The sequence below is a fragment of the Pristiophorus japonicus genome, chromosome 6 (assembly GCF_044704955.1).
Source record: "Pristiophorus japonicus isolate sPriJap1 chromosome 6, sPriJap1.hap1, whole genome shotgun sequence".
In the NCBI taxonomy this organism is placed as follows: Eukaryota; Metazoa; Chordata; class Chondrichthyes; family Pristiophoridae; genus Pristiophorus; species Pristiophorus japonicus.
The window spans coordinates 256,336,199-256,354,592 of NC_091982.1; the positions used below are offsets into that span (position 1 = coordinate 256,336,199).

Consider the following 18,394-nt stretch of genomic DNA (forward strand, 5'->3'; position numbering starts at 1 on the left):
TCTTTGTTCCATATTATAAATTCACCTGAATCCGACTGCCTCTTCCTTGGTTTTAACATTATCCTTAATTTCCCTTGTTAGCCATGGTTGAGCCACCTTCCCAGTTTTATTTTTACTCCAGACAGGGATGTACAATTGCTGAAGTTCATCCATGTGATCTTTAAATGTTTGCCATTGCTTATCCACCGTCAACCCTTTACGTATCCTCTGCCAGTCTATTCTAGCCAATTCACACCTCATACTGTCGAAATTACCTTTCCTTAAGTTCAGGACCCTAGTTTCCGAATTAACTTTGTCACTCTCCATCTTGGAGATTCTACCATATTATGGTCACTTTTCCCACACAGGACCTCGCACAACACGATTGCTAATTAGTCCCTTCTCATTACACATCACCCAGTCTAGGATGGCCAGCTCCTTGGTTGGTTCCTCGACATATTGGTCTAGAAAACCATCCCTAATACACTCCAGGAAATCCTCATCCACTGCATTGCTACCAGTTAGGTTAGCCCAATCAATATGTAGATTAAAGTCGCCCATGATAACTGCTGTACCTTTATTGCACACATCCCTTATTTCTTGTTTGATGCTGTCCCCAACCTCACTACTACTATTTGGTGGTCTGTACACAACTCCCACCAGCATTTTCTGCCGCCTGGAATTCCGCAGCTCCACCCATACCAATCAATGTCCATCCAGGCCAATGTCCTTCCTTACAATTGCATTGATTTCCTCTTTAACCAGCAACGCCACCCCGCCTCCTTTTCCTTTCTGTCTATCCTTCCTAAATGTTGAATACCCGTGGATGTTGAGTTCCCAGCCTTGGTTACCCTGGAACCATGTCTCCGTGATGCCAATCACATCGTATCCGTTAACTGCTATCTGCGCAGTTAATTCGTCCAACTTATTCCGAATACTCCTCGCATTGAGGCACAGAGCCTTCAGGCTTGTCTTTTTAACACACTTGGCTCCTTTAGAATTTTGCTGTAATGTGGCCCTTTTTGTTTTTTGCCTTGGGTTTCTCTGCCCTCCACTTTTACTATTCTCCTTTCTATCTTTTGCTTCTGCCTCCTTTTTATTTCCCTCTGTCTCCCTGCATAGGTTCCCATCCCCCTGCCATATTAGTTTAACCCCTCCCCAACAGCACTAGCAAACACTCCCCCAAGGACATTGGTTCCGGTCCTGCCCAGGTGCCGATCGTCTGGTTTGTACTGGTCCCACCTCTCCCAGAACCGGTTCCAATGTCCCAGGAATTTGAATCCCTCCCTTCTGCATCATTTCTCAAGCCACATATTCATCTGAGCTATCCTGCGATTCCTACTCTGACTAGCACGTGGCATTGGTAGCAATCCTGAGATTACTACTTTTGAGGTCCTACTTTTTAAATTTAACTCCTAGCTCCCTAAATTCGTCTCGTATGTCCTCATCCCGTTTTTTACCTATATCGTTGGTATCTATATGCATCATGACAACTGGCTGTTCACCCTCCTTTTTCAGAATGTCCTAAACCCGCTCCGAGACATCCTTGACCCTTGCACCAGGGAGGCAACATACCATCCTGGAGTCTCGGTTGCGGCCGCAGAAACGCCTATCTATTCCCCGTACAATCAAATCCCCTATCACTATAGCTCTCCCACAATTTTTCCTGCCGTCCTGTGCAGCAGAGCCACCCATGGTGCCATGAACTTGGCTGCTGCTGCCCTCCCCTGATGAATCATCCCCCTCAACAGTACCCAAAGCGGTGTATCTGTTTTGCAGGTGGATGACCGCAGGGGACCCCCGCACTCGCTTCCCTGTACTGCTCTTCCTGTTGGTCTTCCATTCCCTATCTGGCTGTGGACCCTTTTCCTGTGGTAAGACCAACTCACTAAATGTGCTATTCACATCATTCTCAGCATCATGGATGCTCCAGAGTGAAGCCACCCTCAGCTCCAGCTCCGCAATGCGGTCCGTCAGGAGCTGGAGGCGGACACACTTCCCGCCCACGTAGTCGTCAGGGACACCGGAAGTGTTCCTGACTTCCCACATAGTAGAGGAGGAGCATAACACATGTCCGAGCTCTCCTGCCATGACTTGACCCTTAGATACACTTAAATTGGCAACAACAATGCTAAAAGTTAATTACTGATATATATAAGGACGGGAGAGTGGAGAGGATCAGTTCCAACTGTCGCAGGAGAGAGAGTGGAGAGCACCAGTTCAAACTGTTACAGGAGAGAGAGTGGAGAGCACCAGTTCAAACTGTTACAGGAGAGAGAGTGGAGAGCACCAGTTCAAACTGTTACAGGAGAGAGAGTGGAGAGCACCAGTTCCCACTGTCGCAGGTGAGAGAGTGGAGAGCACCCGTTCAAACTGTTACAGGAGAGAGAGTGGAGAGCACCAGTTCAAACTGTTACAGGAGAGAGAGTGGAGAGCACCAGTTCAAACTGTTACAGGAGAGAGAGTGGAGAGCACCAGTTCCCACTGTCGCAGGAGAGAGAGTGGAGAGCACCAGTTCCCACTGTCACAGGTGAGAGTGGAGAGCACCAGTTCCCACTGTCACAGGAGAGCGGAGAGCACCAGTTCCCACTGTCACAGGACAGAGTGGAGAGCACCAGTTCCCACTGTCACAGGAGAGCGGAGAGCACCAGTTCCCACTGTCACAGGAGAGCGGAGAGCACCAGTTCCCACTGTCACAGGACAGAGTGGAGAGCACCAGTTCCCACTGTCACAGGAGAGCGGAGAGCACCAGTTCCCACTGTCGCAGGAGAGAGAGTGGAGAGCACCAGTTCCCACTGTCACAGGACAGAGAGTGGAGAGCACCAGTTCCCACTGTCACAGGACAGAGAGTGGAGAGCACCAGTTCCCACTGTCACAGGAGAGAGAGTGGAGAGCACCAGTTCCAACTGTCATAGGAGAGTGGAGAGCACCAGTTCCAACGGTCACAGGACAGAGTGGAGAGCACCAGTTCCCACTGTCACAGAAGAGAGAGTGGAGAGCACCAGTTCCCACTGTCGCAGGTGAGAGAGTGGAGAGCACCAGTTCAAACTGTCGCAGGAGAGTGGAGAGCACCAGTTCCCACTGTCACAGGACAGAGTGGAGAGCACCAGTTCCCACTGTCACAGGACAGAGTGGAGAGCACCAGTTCCCACTGTCACAGGAGAGTGGAGAGCACCAGTTCCAACGGTCACAGGACAGAGAGTGGAGAGCACCAGTTCCAACGGTCACAGGACAGAGAGTGGAGAGCACCAGTTCCAACGGTCACAGGACAGAGAGTGGAGAGCACCAGTTCCAACGGTCACAGGACAGAGAGTGGAGAGCACCAGTTCCAACGGTCACAGGACAGAGAGTGGAGAGCACCAGTTCCCACTGTCACAGGAGAGTGGAGAGCACCAGTTCCAACGGTCACAGGACAGAGAGTGGAGAGCACCAGTTCCAACAGTCACAGGACAGAGAGTGGAGAGCACCAGTTCCCACTGTCACAGGAGAGTGGAGAGCACCAGTTCCAACGGTCACAGGACAGAGAGTGGAGAGCACCAGTTCAAACAGTCACAGGACAGAGAGTGGAGAGCACCAGTTCCAACGGTCGCAGGACAGAGAGTGGAGAGCACCAGTTCCAACGGTCACAGGACAGAGAGTGGAGAGCACCAGTTCCAACGGTCGCAGGACAGAGAGTGGAGAGCACCAGTTCCCACTGTCGCAGGACAGAGAGTGGAGAGCACCAGTTCCCACTGTCGCAGGACAGAGAGTGGAGAGCACCAGTTCCCACTGTCGCAGGAGAGAGAGTCACCATGTCACCATGCTGCCGAGCGACAGGTTGCTGGAACGGAGCACAAGGCAATGGATGGTTTTACCCCACGCTGCTTCTGTGTATCGTTGGATTTTTTTCAACTATGAAGCCAACAGATTCATTTTTTTGTGGCTTACCTAATTGGACCCGATAAAAATTTAACCATGGTATGTATCTACAAGCACTTCCAATCTGCAAAGTTAAATGTTATAATCATATTTTGTTGCACACATATCATTAACCTAATAGAGTAACAGAAATGTTATGATTTCCATCCAAGAAGTGTTTCATTAAGAAAGTGTAGAATAGAGTGTAGAATAGTGCCATTAAGGAGAACTGTAGCTTGCAGTTTTCTGGACAAAGTGAAGATAAAAGTTTGAAGAAGTCTAGATGAAAGTATTTCTGAAGGTTTGATTGAAAAACATATTCAATACAATTTATTAAAAACATCAAATGCTGGACACTGAGTAATTTTGATTTATATGTTCTTGAAGTTTTATGTTTTGAATAAATTTGAATTTACTGAGAATTGTTTTTCCAATCACCAACAAACCTTCAAAAATAGCTTTCATCTGCTTTCCTTCAAATATCGTTAATTACTGTTAAGTCCGAATGCCCTTTTTAGGTTTGAGGGCAGATAAAACTTTATTTTATTGACGAGATGATTGTTTTGCCAGCAAGTATTCAGTTTTACTGATCCCTCAGTTTACAAAAAGAAAGCAAGCTGCGAGGTCCATTTCAGTCACAGTAAAACCTCATCCTACAAATCACAACCTTCTGACTGAAGTCTGCAGACAGTGTGTGATATGAAAAACAATGTCATCCTCACAGGCAGACCCTCGAAGCGAGGATGACTTGCTTCCACGCCAAAAAGGAATGAGTTCACAGGTGTTTTAATGAAGGACCTAATATTCCAGATCCCGAACTACATCCTGAAGGGTGGAAGATGCCTGTGCGTGGATTTTTTTAACGTGGGGTGGCCGTTGCACACCAGCCACCACACGGGCTTGACAGAGCTAGGTCTGGGTCCAGTGGCAAGGGTTACCCAAGGTGACTGGAGACCAGCTCCGTTGCATGGGCCGAGCATGCACACATACAGCAGTGACAATGTACTCCATCCATAAACTACAATTCTGTAAAAACATTCCCTGTAAATGGACTGAATACCTGTAGAAGGAATAGTTGTACCGATTTTCTCAGTGCACATATGCAGATCTTTCTTACATTCTTTTGACAAATATATTATGCTTTGATATATTACACATCTCTCAGGCTGATGACAATCCCTGTGCCACCACCCTCTTGGTTACAACAGTAACTACACTCCAAAAGTACTTAATTGCCTGTAAAGTGCTTTGAGACATACGTGATCGTGAAAGGCGCGATATAAATGCAAGTCTTTCTTTCTTTATCTCGGTTGTATAGTTCAACAAATTAGGAGGCCACAGGTACACTGACAATACCCAGCTCCACCCACATCTGTTCACCCCTCCATCCTTGTGCTGTTAGACTTCTTGTCCGACATCCAGTGGTGGATCAACCACAATTTCCCCCAGCTAAACATTGGGAAGACCAAAGCAATTGCCTTCAGCCCCCACCACAAACTGTATATTTTCTTGCCACTGATTCCATTCCTCTCCCCACCATTATCTGAGGTTGAACCAGCCTGCATCCTATTTGACCCCGAGCTGGGCTTCTGACCCAAAACCTCTCCATCACAAAGGATGTAACATTTTTCTATCTAGTAATTAACTTTCTGTTGATGTTGCTGCATTTCCTCTTATACCATGCGCCTGGGTTTTTCTAATAAGCCTCTTGTGAGACAACTTATAATATCTTCTGAAAATGCAAATACAACTGCGTCTATCAAATTAAATACCGGAGACATTATTCAAAATATGGGGCTCAATTTTCCCTAAAGCTTTTTTATGGCGTACTTGAAGAGTTACTCCCATTTTTTGGGGCCCAATTGCATCAAAAAAAAAATGTTCTAAGTTTCCCCATTGGATTTCTTCATTTTGGCGCAGCCTAACCGGTCCTTGCTTATGGGTGTGGAGCCTTGATCTGCGTCAAAAGGATCGGGTTGTCACAGTAACCAGGGACACAATGTAGGCTGAGGCTGCAAAGTGAAACATACAGCCAGCTCGCAACACATTAAAATACATTGCAGCACCCCCTTCCCTCCCTCCCTTCCCTTCCCCTCCCCCACCCCTCCCTCCTCCTCTCCTCCCCCGATGCTGGTGCCAATTCCTGTCCCTATCCCAGGCCGAAGGGCCTCCCAGTGCGCTCACCTGCCCCTAGCCCTGACCAAGTGACCTGCTGGTCCGCTCTCTCCCCCTCCCCCAACCAAGTGACCTGCCGGTCAGCTCCCCCACCCCTATCCCAAGCCAAATGACCTCCTGGTCTGCTCCCCTGCCTCTATCCCAGGCCGAATGGCCTCCTCTCTTCCGGTCCCCGAAAGGCTACCCCCCCCCCCCTTTCTAACCTCTCCTGCAGATGCTGTCCGGGCATCTGCTGCACTTACCTGCACTGATTTCCTTAACTCTCCAGAAGGCTTTTCTGCAGAGGCCACATACGCTGGCTTAAACAGAACTGGAGCAACTCTCAGCTGGCCAAACTTCCCGAAATGGCCAGAATTGCCGCGGGTGGCAGGTTACGCCCCCTTTTGCTGAAAAAAAAATACCTTAAAAAAAACTTAATTATCTGAGTTACGCTGGTGCAAATTGATCGGGGAAACTGGATTTTTTTTTTTTTTTAAACTTAGGCCAAAAAAAAGCGGCCTGCTCCAAAAAAACGGCGCAAATCACTGGGGAAAATTGAGCCCATTGTCCATTTGTGTAAGTTAGCCATATTTGGACATTGTATTATGTCTTGTTAGTTTTATTTTTATTTTGTGTTTTTTTTTCTTTTTAATGGATCCTTGTACTTATTTTTCTATTCACTTTCAGGTTATGCATGAAATATTGCCTGTTTGGACATACTCTTGCTTGGTAATGTTAATTCCTGTCTTCTTGCTCACAGATTATTTAAGACATAAACCAGTCATAGTTTTTCATGGACTTATCTTAATTATTAATTTCATTATAATCATCTTTGGACAAGGAGTTTTAGTTATGCAGTTTGTGTTCTTTGTCTATGGCATGGTGGCTGCCACCAATGTGGCTTATTACTCTTATATTTACAGCGTTGTTAGTTCTGAGCACTATCAAAAAGTGACGAGTTACTGTCGGAGTGTCACATTGGTTGGACAAACCTTGGGTTCAGTTCTGGGCCAAGTTTTAGTCTCTGTTGGGAATGTCTCTTATTTCTATCTGAATGTGATTTCACTGGTTTCAGTGTCCGTAGCTTTCCTAACTTCCATTCTCCTGCCAATGCCCAAGGGAAGCATATTTTTCCACAGGGAAGAGGCTGAAAATATCCAAGGTTCACCATCAACTGAAGCTGTCCAGCCAACGTCTGAAAATATTAGTCCCCAAAACAATCTGGATACAACAACATTGTCACAATTACCTGTAATGGCGGATGAAGAGGTGCTTAGACAGAATGTGGATGGCCTGGCAAAGGCAATAGATCATCATAGCGAGTTCAAGGTGTTCCGTCAACTGTGGTCTGATTTCAAAGAATGCTACTCCTCTCCACAACTCCTCTGTTGGTCCACTTGGTGGGTGTTGGCCACTTGTGGCTATTATCAGATTCTGAGTTATGTGCAGGCGCTATGGGATTATGCTGAGCCATCGCAAAATGCTATGGTGTATAATGGTGGTGCAGAATCAGTGTCGAACCTGGTGGGTAAGTTGAATAATAATCATCCTCTTTATTAAAATAAGCAACTATTAATGTAATTTATTTCTCTTCTCTGACGTCATCATAAGTATATGAGAGTGATTAAGGGAGGAGATGTTGTAATGAAAGTAATTAAAAAGAGGTCATGTACTGTAAAAGCATCAGCAAAGATGAACATGAGGTTGGTTCAGGGGAGTCCTGTGGTAATATTAAACCAGGAAAGCACTGGGAGACTGGAGACAGTGCACCATCCAGGTACCAGCCAAACAGTAGGCAGTTTGAAGCAGCTTATGATGTGAAATGAGTCAACCTTTCATAACAAATCAGAAGCAGCGGGCAGGGAAATGGAGTTGAGGCCAAGATCAGATCAGCCATGATCTCATTGAATTCAGAGCAGGCTCAAGGGGCCAAATGGCCTACTCCTGCTCCTGTTTCTTATGTAATAGCAGATAGAAAAGGGAAAAGATCAAAATCAGAATACCCTGAATAAAATAAAAAGCTACACCTGTCCAATGGCAGCAAATAATTGAAAATACATATTTACCTATGGTATGGCACCAGTAAACAATGTGTAGTGAGTGCGATGTGAAATGAACTAGTTGTCTATTACTTTTATCCCCTTATTCTCATTTAATCCCCTTGTCCCAGTTCTCTTTTTCTTTCTTTTTGAGTTAAAAAAAATAATATATGTGCATGAAAACCCCGCAGTTCACTCACATTAACTAAATCAAGCATCGACACTAAACCGTTAGGATTAACCAAATGGAAGACAGCTGTAAAGAAAATGTAGAGTTCATGGGCTCAAGTATCGGCCCGAGTTGCTCCTATTTTTTTGGAGCAACTAATTTAGAATGGAGCATCTTAGAAATTGCAAGTCTCATCATTTAGTTTGCTCCAGTTCTAGTGAGTTAGAATAGTTTCATTTTAGAACAGATTTTTTTTCCAAAAGGGAATGTGTGTCCAGCCACTTACGCCTGTTTTGCAAGTTTAGGCAGCGAAAACTTACTCCAAACTAACTTAGAATGGAATAAGTGAAGATTTTTGTACGCTCAGAAAAACCTTGCCTCGAGTTATAAATCAGGCGTAGGGAACGAGAGATGGGGGTGAGGGGAGGAAGTTTACAGACATTAAACACTTCACTTTTACAAATAAAGAGCCATCATCAATAATAAATGATAAATAAATCAATAAATCAACCAATAAATCAATCAAAAAAAAAAAAAATTACGTTTCTACTCACCGACTGCAGCACCAGGAGCCTCCAACAGCATGTTGGGCCCCCCCACCCCACCCCCAGTGTCTCTCTCTCTCTCTCTGTCAGTATCTGTGTTTCTGACAGCGAGGGGTGGGGCGAAGAGAGGGGGTGGAGGGGAGGGAGGGGGAAGAGGAGGGGTGAGGGAGGGAGGGGGAGAGGAGGAGGTGGAGGAGGGAGGGGGAGAGGAGGAGGGAGGGGAGCTTAACGGGAGGGAGGGGGGGAGCTGAACGGGAGGGGGGGGGGGAGCTGAACAGGAGGGAGGGGGGGGAGCTGAACGGGAGGGAGGGGGGGGGAGCTGAACGGGAGGGAGGGGGGGAGCTGAACGGGAGGGGGGGGGGGAGCTGAACAGGAGGGAGGGGGGGGAGCTGAACGGGAGGGAGGGGGGGGAGCTGAACGGGAGGGGGGGGGGGGAGCTGAACGGGAGTGAGGGAGGGGGGGGGGGGAAGCTGAATGGGAGGGAGGGGGGGGGAGCTGAACGGGAGTGAGGGAGGGGGGGGGGGGGAAGCTGAATGGGAGGGAGCTGAACGGGAGGGAGGGGGGGGGAGCTGAACGGGAGTGAGGGAGGGGGGGGGAAGCTGAATGGGAGGGAGCTGAACGGGAGGGAGGGGGGGGGGAGCTGAACGGGAGGGAGGGGGGAGGAGCTGAACAGGAGGGAGGGGGGGGAGCTGAACGGGAGGGAGGGGGGGGGAAACTGAACAGGGGGGAGGGGGGGGGAGCTGAACGGGAGGGAGGGGGGGGGAGCTGAACGGGAGGGAGCTGAACGGGAGGGGGGGGGAGCTGAACGGGAGGGAGGGGGGGGGGAGCTGAACGGGAGGGGGGGGGGGGAACTGAACAGGGGGGAACTAAACGGGAGTGGGGGGGGGGGGCCTGAACGGAAGTGAGGGAGGGGGGGGGGAAGCTGAATGGGAGGGAAGCCCGAGTTCCGATCTTCAATGCCCAGTGAGCCCATTCGGCCAGGGCTAGGGGCGGTGTTCTCCGGGCCCCTCCCACACAGCCTGCACAGATTCAGGCTGCGAGGAGCTACTGCACATGCGCGCACATGAGTTCTGCTGCGCTGCGCCAAGGGCCTGGATTGACCGGACTGCGGGGAGAATACCAAGGTAAATAATAGGCGCCGTTTCTGTTCTAAAAACTTGGCACACCACACGGAGGTGCGCCGTTCTAACCCTGGGGGCAAACTTGGGCCGCATGAAACCAAAATTCGGTGCTTCCTGCACCTGTTTGCACCAGACTTCAAAATGTTCAGTGTAATTACCTTGCAGTAGGCGGGCAATTAGCCCAACTTTTCACCAGCATGTTCATTCGTATGAGATGGTGAAGGACGCAGCGAAGCCTATGAGCAGTCGGAACATGACAGATCGCAAGTTCGGGATTTAACCTTACGGTCAATTTGAAAGGCAGTATGACGCATACTGCAAATTCAGGACCAATATAAGGAAACAAAATGTTCTGTTAAAGCAGTGGTTTAACTATCAGATATTTTATGGTGGTATCAAATTGATTGCACGGAAAAACAAAGTACAACAACATCTAAAGCTGAGACTATTCACTTGTATTTAGAAATAGCTCTTACCATACCAGAGTGATGTTCACTCATCTGGGTGCTATTGGGTTGAGCTGATCACTGATGAGTTTGCACATTTCATGCCCGGAGCTCAAATTTAACCATTGTTTCACTGCCACTCTCATGTTTTGATGATGTTTACTGATCAGGAATTTACCTAACCATATCTATGATGTAATCAAGTCAAGACTATGGGCTTTGGATTGGCAAAATAAAATCATGAAAAGTGCTATTTCTGGCCAGTAAACCTTTGCAAATTGTTTCCACTTCCAACATTGATAGAACTAGCCAGGTAAAAGGACTTAAAGGAGTTGGAGAACAAGCTTAGGGTTAGGTGAGAAATTTAAAAAAAAATTAAAATCAAATTGTGAGAGAAGGAGAGGAAAAAGTAGAGCAGACAGAAATTTCGGGGGTAATTTTCAATATATTTTGATTTATATTTAAAGTTTTGTTTTAAGTGTGTATTTTAGTTATTCAGGGTTAATAATACACTAGTAAACCTTTATTAGTGTGATATTAATGTTAATTTCAGTGTCAGCGTATGAGCTGAAAACACAAGAGCTAATCAGCCCAGGGAGAGTGGAGTTTCCCTGTGCCAGTTGAAGCTTACCAGTATGTTTGATGATTGTCCAGCATTATTAAGAACCATTAAAGTGGTAGAAATTTGCCTAGGCCTGATTTTGGGCCTAGACTCGGCCCTGCAGTGGCGATGCCCACCAAAGCAAAAGACCCTAGGATTGATTAAATTGTTCCTTGGGCCTCATCGACATACCCGGGGCGAGCTGCCGGTTGAATGTTCAGCCATGGTCTTATCGAATGGTGGTGCAGGCTCGAAGGGCCTACTCCTGCACCTATTTTCTATGTTTCTACATTTCCACAAGGTAGCTTGGCCCACAGGAGAAACCAATTTTGGGTCACCGGCCTTGCAGGCGGCAGTCCTCAGGTAAGTCCCATGAGGGGAATTAAAGCGGGCAATGGGGATGGGGGATTTTAATCCTGCTCCTCCTGGCTCCATAGGAATGTATTTTTGAAAATAAATTCAAAATCTTACCTTTGATTGACGGCTGCCAGGGCCACTGAAGAATCTCGACTCCTGCCCCGCTCATGAGGTGACCAATTTGTGTACGAGATCCATTAACCTATTCAAGGGGCCTAATGCCTGCCCGGGTGCCTAAAAAGAAATGGGCCCCACAAATTTGGCACTGGGATCAACGCTTTCAGAGATTGGGTGCAGGCCGTCCCACTGCTAATTTGGTACACTTAAATATTAATTAACTGGATTGTGGCCTGAAGGTAAAGACCTGAGAGATATACTCCTGCTTTCTGTATTACTTTGGTATCTTTACAGATTGTATCCTAGACATTGACCGAATAGTCCAGAGATTTGTAAGAGATTAATTGCCATAGATACATTTTTCCTAGTTTCAACTTCCAACTACAAACGGCTCTTCTGTTGTTGATCTGGTGTAACTTGTAACGGTGCCTCACTAGTTTTAAATGGTGGCTCATTTTTTTTTTATTCGTTACTTACTACCATTATTGGAACTTGTCGTGCACCAAATTATATTGTTACTGATGTGTTTCATTGGCCTCGCTGGTCTCGTAGATCTTGCAATTGCCTCTTCTCAGCAAAGAAAGCCCCAAAATGAGACTGTGGGGAAGTTCACTTGATGCAGGAGGTGCAATTTCCTTAAAGCCATACCGCTCCGACCAGATTTTTGTTTCAGAACAGATAGAATTTCAGATTGTGTGTGGAGACTTAAAAACCAAGAAAGAAAACTTTATCTGCGGCAAATAATCTACCATCAGTTAAAATAGGTTAGAAGGGATGAAAATAATCTTATAAACTAACTCATTTGACTTCTGGTTGTAATTAGACAACCCCAGTGTTGCTTCTCATTCTCCTCTTCAGGTGCTGCTACCTCCTTTGCCATTGGATATATAAAGCTGGATTTGGCAATCTGGGGAGAACTGGCACTGGCAATCTTTTCAGCAGCAAATAGCGGTGTTTTATATGCCATGGCTTTGTCAAACAATATCTGGGTTTGTTACGCTTGTTATGTTGTGTTCAAGGGCTCCTACATGCTGCTGATTACCATAGCAACGTGAGTATGATACTGTAACTCTACCTTAGTGGAGCTGCTTAAAATGAAAGTAAAGAATTTCACAAAAAAAATAACGATTTAAAAAGAAAAGTCAGGCTTAGAATCAAACCCACAGACTTTTTATTGAACTGGCTTTCACCTAATTGAGAGACTGTCCTTATGAACAAAATACTTAGCCCTATCGGAGCCTGGGACTTGCTGATCGAGAGAGGAAATTTCACCCAAAAAGTCAAGATTTTACTTTTAGTCCCAGCCCAGTCAGTCAATTGATTTATTTTAAATTCCTCTTTTCTTGCAAATCCAATTTTACAGAGTAGAATGCTAGTTTCAAATTGTATCTTGGTTATATCGAATTTAACCATTGCCAATTTGCCAGAAGTAAAGCATTGGAATTTGAATTTCTTCTATCACTATTACTTGGAAAATTCTCCCAACTGACATGTGATATGTGGTACTGGAAAATAAATCCTATTTTCTTCATAACAGTCTGTTTTGTAAGCCCCGGGAACATACACTGTATGAATCCTCACTTGAATCTCTCCAGACAAAATTTGATTTAGGCAATTAGCCCTGTTGCAAGTAAGCAATTATTGATATGATCTAATATATGGTATTAGCTTCAATGTTTGCATGGATAAAAATACCGACTTTAAAAAAAAATCCCTAAAAAGCATGGGCATTTAAAATATAAAAAGATATTTTCTAAATGCAGGTGCCAGATAGCAGTTGACCTGAACACGGGACACCATGCACTAACGTTTGGAGTAAACACCTCTGTGGCCCTGGCAATTCAAACCATTCTGACCATTGTTGTAGTAGATTCAAGAGGCCTTGGTTTGGACATCACCACCCAGGTGAATTCAGTATATGTACACGTGTATTTGCTGCCAATTGCTGCCTTATCAGAAACGTTGCTTCATTCAGTTGCGATAGTGGGTTAATTATCATGTTTGAATCAAACATTTTTACAGCTCTCGCACTTCCGTTATTGTACATTCAAAAAAAAATAATCGTGCACAAGAATTAAAAGTATATGCAAACAGGCACAGCTTGGAAAGTTATTGGGAAAACCTGTTTTGAGTAATTGGGCAGAATCACAAGTAGCCTGCATGGAATGGAGGCAATGTCAGATCGAGCCTGTTGCACCATATAACAGTGGCACCTGGACTTGGTTAAGCAACAGGCAGTGCCATCTGGTTCCTGCTTAGCCTGTAGAGGGTACTGCCCTCTACAGACGACTAGGCAATCAAGGCATCATGTAGAATTTGCTGAGACTTGACACTGCAACACATTAACCCCCACATCTCCAGCAAAGTGGAGAGGGGGATAATAAAGATGCTGTTTCACCCAGTAATATCCTGTCCCCTAAATACTACAGGAAATAAGTGGGCAGTGAAGCATGGTCTCTTGGGGATTTTGTAACTGGTTATTAGATCTATTTTTTGACGATGGTTGTAAACTTCATACTGAACAAAATTCATCAGCGTCCAGAGTAACCAGCAACAAACTAAACACTTGGGTTTTATTTTTGCAGGTTCTTATTTATGGGAGTTACTTTGCAGGAATAGCAGGATTTTTCCTCATCACAGCAATCTACACTTTTATTCAAACTGGATGGAAAGGAAAGAGACAAGTGGGATCAGAGATCAATGGAAACCCCTCACTGTCCAGAAATGATATAGAAATTACAGAACAGTTCTGAAGATTTTTTGTTAAAATGTGAAGTACAGGTTGAGCGTCCGGAATCCGGAGTTCCAAAATTCGGAATGTTCCGAAATCCGGACTCTTTCTCCCCCCCCCCCCCCACCCCCTCGCTCCGGCCCTTGGTGGCCCGACCTCCAGCCCGACTTCACCCACCCCGGCCCAACCTCACCCTGGCCAGACTTCGCCCCGCCGCGCACCCCCACCGCCCCCCCCCCCCTCTTTGGCGGGCCGACCTCACCCCCTTACCTCGGCCCAGGCAAAGACGTTCCAAAATCCGGAAATACCCGGAATGCAGAGCGGCCTCGATCCCGAGGTTTCCAGATTTCGGACACTCAACCTGTAGTAAATCTTTCAACATTTGTTTTTATTTTTCCACCAATCCTCATTAGATGTGCTGCAGTGGAGGGGAACGGGCAAAATTTAGAGGGAGGGGAGGGAAATTCTCTTGTTTTGGAAAGTTAAGGAAGTGTGCCACTTAGCACAGAATACCCAGCCTCTGACTGGCACGAGTAACCATGGTATTTATGTGCCTTGTCCAGTTGAGTTTCTGGCCAATGGCGTCTCCAGGATGTTGATGTTGGGGTATTCGGCAGTGGTAATGGCACTGAGTGTCAAGGAGGTGGTTAGCTCTCTTGTTGGAGATAGTCATTGCTTGGGACGATTGTTATTTGCCAGTTATCAGCCCAAGCTTAAAATGTTGTCCAGGTCTTGCTGCATGCAGGCATGGACTTCATTATCTGAGGAATTGCAAATGGAACTGAACACACTGCAATCATCCACAAACTGCCCCACTTCTGATGGTGGGAAGATCATTGATAAAGTAGCTGAAGATAGTTGGGCCTAGGATGCTACCCTGAGAAACACCCTGGGGCTGAGATGATTGGCCACCAACAACCACAACCATCTTCTTTTATAAAAAAAAAACAAAAGCAAAATGCTGCGGATGCTGGAATCGGGAATAAAAACAGAAAATGCTGGAAATCTCAGGTGGTCAGGCAGCATGCCAGGTATGACTCCAGTCACTGGAGACTTCCCCGCCCCCCCCGCTGTTTCCCAGTGACTTCAGTTTTACTAGGGCACCTTGGTGCTACACTTTAGCCAAGTGCTGCCTTGCTATCAAAGGCAGCCACTCCCACTTTACCTCGGGAATTCTGCTCGTGCCCACATTTGGACCAAGGTGAGTTCTGGAGCCAACTGATCCTGGCGGAACCCAAACTGAGCATCAGTGAGCAGGTTACTGGTGAGTAAGTGCCGCTTGGTAGCTCTGTTGACGACGCCTTCCATCACTTTACTTATTGAGAGTAGCCTGATGGGGCAGCGAGTGGACGGATTGGATGGGGCAAATAGTGAAAAAATGTATCCACAAGTTGTCACATCATAGAATGGTTTACTACAAGTGGATATTAAGACAGACTATAGCATTATTTGACAGGGAATGGAAGAAAGCGAGAGTTTGTATTTATATAGCACCTTTCCCATACTTTGGATGTACCAAAGCATTCACAGCTAATTAAGTACTTTTGAAATTTAGTAACTAGATAAATATTTGAAAAGGGGAATATAAAAATGTATGAGGACAAGGCAAAGAAATGGAATGGGAATAGATAACCCCACTTGAAGAAACACGGGCACAGGTAAAATGAGTTGTATTCTAACTACTATGATTCGATATGTAATGGAAAAATGCAACAATACAGTAATTACATGTTTAAAATGAATCTCCATGGACATTTTTACTAATATTCTTTTTATTTTGTCAATTGCAAACTTTGTAGCAAAACATGATCTCCGTTATTAGGTAGAGGTACAGTTTTCTACATACTCAATATAAATAAGAGCATTTTCCTCTGAGAAAAAAACCCTTTATTTTTAAGTTACCAAATTAATAAAACTTCTAGTTTAATTCAAAACCAGAACATAAAAGGCCAACGATGTCGTAGCGATTTCATCCTTATAGATACAGCAATCTTACTGATGATTCTTTTTGCTCAGTAACATTTCACATTAACATAAATGTGTTAAATTACAAATACCGATTTGCACAAATAGCTAAATTTCTAAGAAAAAATATGTACAGTACTGCAGAGCAATGAAAGGTAGGATTTGCAATAACTTAACATTAGCCCATTTCAATATACACGATATGGCTACATCTTGAACCTTCTTGCAAATAATGGTTAAATAAAGGACAGGAGGAAGGCCTTCCTGTCTGCATATATTACCCCGTTTTATACAAAATACAGGCTTTAGAGACTTGTGTTTAAAGCTAAGATCAGTGACCAATGCAACTGTGTAAGAGGTCTGGAGATGTCACGCACTGACCTCACACTCCTGACAGGAACCAATCGGGCTACAAGAACGGGTTGGTTGAAGAGCTTCCTGTTGGAAACTGCCCCATTGGAGTTCCAGCCTATATGGAGGAGAACGGAAAAAAAGGACAATGAATTTGTGTTGCTTTTAACTGTAATGTGCACAGAATAGTTTACTTAAAATGAATTGCAAGATTCAGAGTAAACATGCCAGATTACCCTCCTGGAAGCTAAGTCAACAAAAGTGGCAGGTTTGGGCATAGGCCGTGTCTGTACATCCATGTACAGCTTGTCTGTTTGTGTAAGTACAGTACTCTCTAAAACAAACACAACACCTCAATACTTGACAAATACTACTTCTCATTGTACCGCCACCATCATGCCTCAAAGCAGCCCCACCTGCACCAACAGTCTTCTTTAATTCGCTGCCATTACCATAATTATCGAATTATATTCACAGTATGCTGCAGACTTTTGTTGAACAATTTCATACATTATCTCTACAAATGTCCAGTTAACAACAGATTACATACAACTCACTGACCCAAGATCCCTTAAAAACTTTACAAGGACATTGGAATTCAGATTTTTAGATCATGAACTGACACTCAACACTTCACATTAAATTATATCTGCCCTTTTATGGGTCCAGAAATTTGGAGGCACCTTTTTGAACATAAAGAAACAAGGAATTTCCCACTGTTAAGAGAAGATTTTTGTCGGGATGCAAGACAAGAGAAAATCATTAAAAAAATACACACACATAAAAAAAGTTACCAGAAATGGATTACTAGATCCTGCAGATGCTCCCATTGGTTGACCATACGGCATGACCATAGGCTTTGGTTGTCCAAATGAACCGAAACCTCCACCTGAAGAAATAAAAAAAAAAGAGGCAAGAGATTTAACGAGAGTGGAGCTTATAATTGGAAAACAAAAAGCACAGGTTGACGAGAAGCTCTATTAGTATTACCCATTGGTTGCTGTGGAAAGACAGAGTGCTGAGGAAAGGTCACGGGGGCAGGTAAAACTGGCTGCTGAAAACCACCACTGAAACTGGTGGGAAGAGTATATCCGGCTGGAGTGGCAAACAGAGTGGGCATACTCATTGATGCTGTTCCAAAGCTTACTGCTACAGAGAAAAGAAAACAATTCAATCCAAATTAACTGATAGTTTAAAAACACAGTTTACAGCATACAGAAGCCTTTATAGTAGACATTTCTTGTTATGTCTTGGATAAAGAGTCAGACTAGATACTGCAAGCTCAAAGTAAGGTGTGACCATAGTCCTTTATTGCAGATCTCAGAGCGCCTCTCCAGCCTGTGAGGCCTCCTTATATACAGGTGCTCCCAAGGGATTGTGGGATCCCTTGGGACTCCAGGGGATAAGCCCTCTGGTGGTTAGACATGGTAATTACAGGTTTACATATATAACACTTTAAAAGGGATTGCAATCACAATGTCGTGGGTGAGCATGGATGTTGATTCTGTTACAAAACACAGCACGTACTCAACACAATAGCCCGGATTTTGAAGCTGCAATGACGGTGAAATGGTCAACGCTCACCGTCATTAATCTGTAAAACTGACAGCAACTACTGGTGTCCACACATGCGTAGTTGAACGTGGAAATCCGGAAGTTGCTGTCACAGTGATTCCCTGCTCCTCCACAGGGTGTGCTGTTGAAGTCCCCATAGGCTGAAATCTTTAGAAATCACTTGAATCGACGTGAACTTCCATTTTTTAACGCTTTAATCTTGCTGTAAAACCCCACCCCCTGAAAAAGTTACGCCTTGATAAATGATGTGTAACTGAGTTTTTAATGGTGTACTAAATCATAATGATTGCTGAACAACCTCTCTGGCCCTGAAAAACTAATTTTATATTTGTAGAATGTCAAATTTC

The 18,394-nt window shown here is 45.1% G+C and overlaps 1 protein-coding gene and 1 pseudogene across 3 annotated transcripts in view; one reads left to right on the plus strand and one right to left on the minus strand.

Moving 5' to 3' along the window:
- Positions 1-3,770: 3,770 nt before the first annotated feature.
- LOC139266303 (thiamine transporter 2-like) lies at positions 3,771-14,178 on the plus strand (annotated as a pseudogene).
- A 1,761-nt stretch (positions 14,179-15,939) lies between these two features.
- Positions 15,940-18,394, minus strand: part of agfg1a (ArfGAP with FG repeats 1a) — an 85,610-nt gene continuing 83,155 nt past the window's right edge. For all 3 annotated transcript variants that reach the window (XM_070883881.1, XM_070883880.1, XM_070883882.1), the window contains 3 exons: positions 17,463-17,621; positions 17,267-17,361; positions 15,940-16,590 (listed from right to left, as the gene is read on the minus strand). In XM_070883881.1, coding sequence (XP_070739982.1) covers positions 16,531-16,590; positions 17,267-17,361; positions 17,463-17,621 — 314 coding nt within the window. In that variant the 3' untranslated portion in view covers positions 15,940-16,530. The remainder of the gene's footprint in view (positions 16,591-17,266; positions 17,362-17,462; positions 17,622-18,394) is intronic.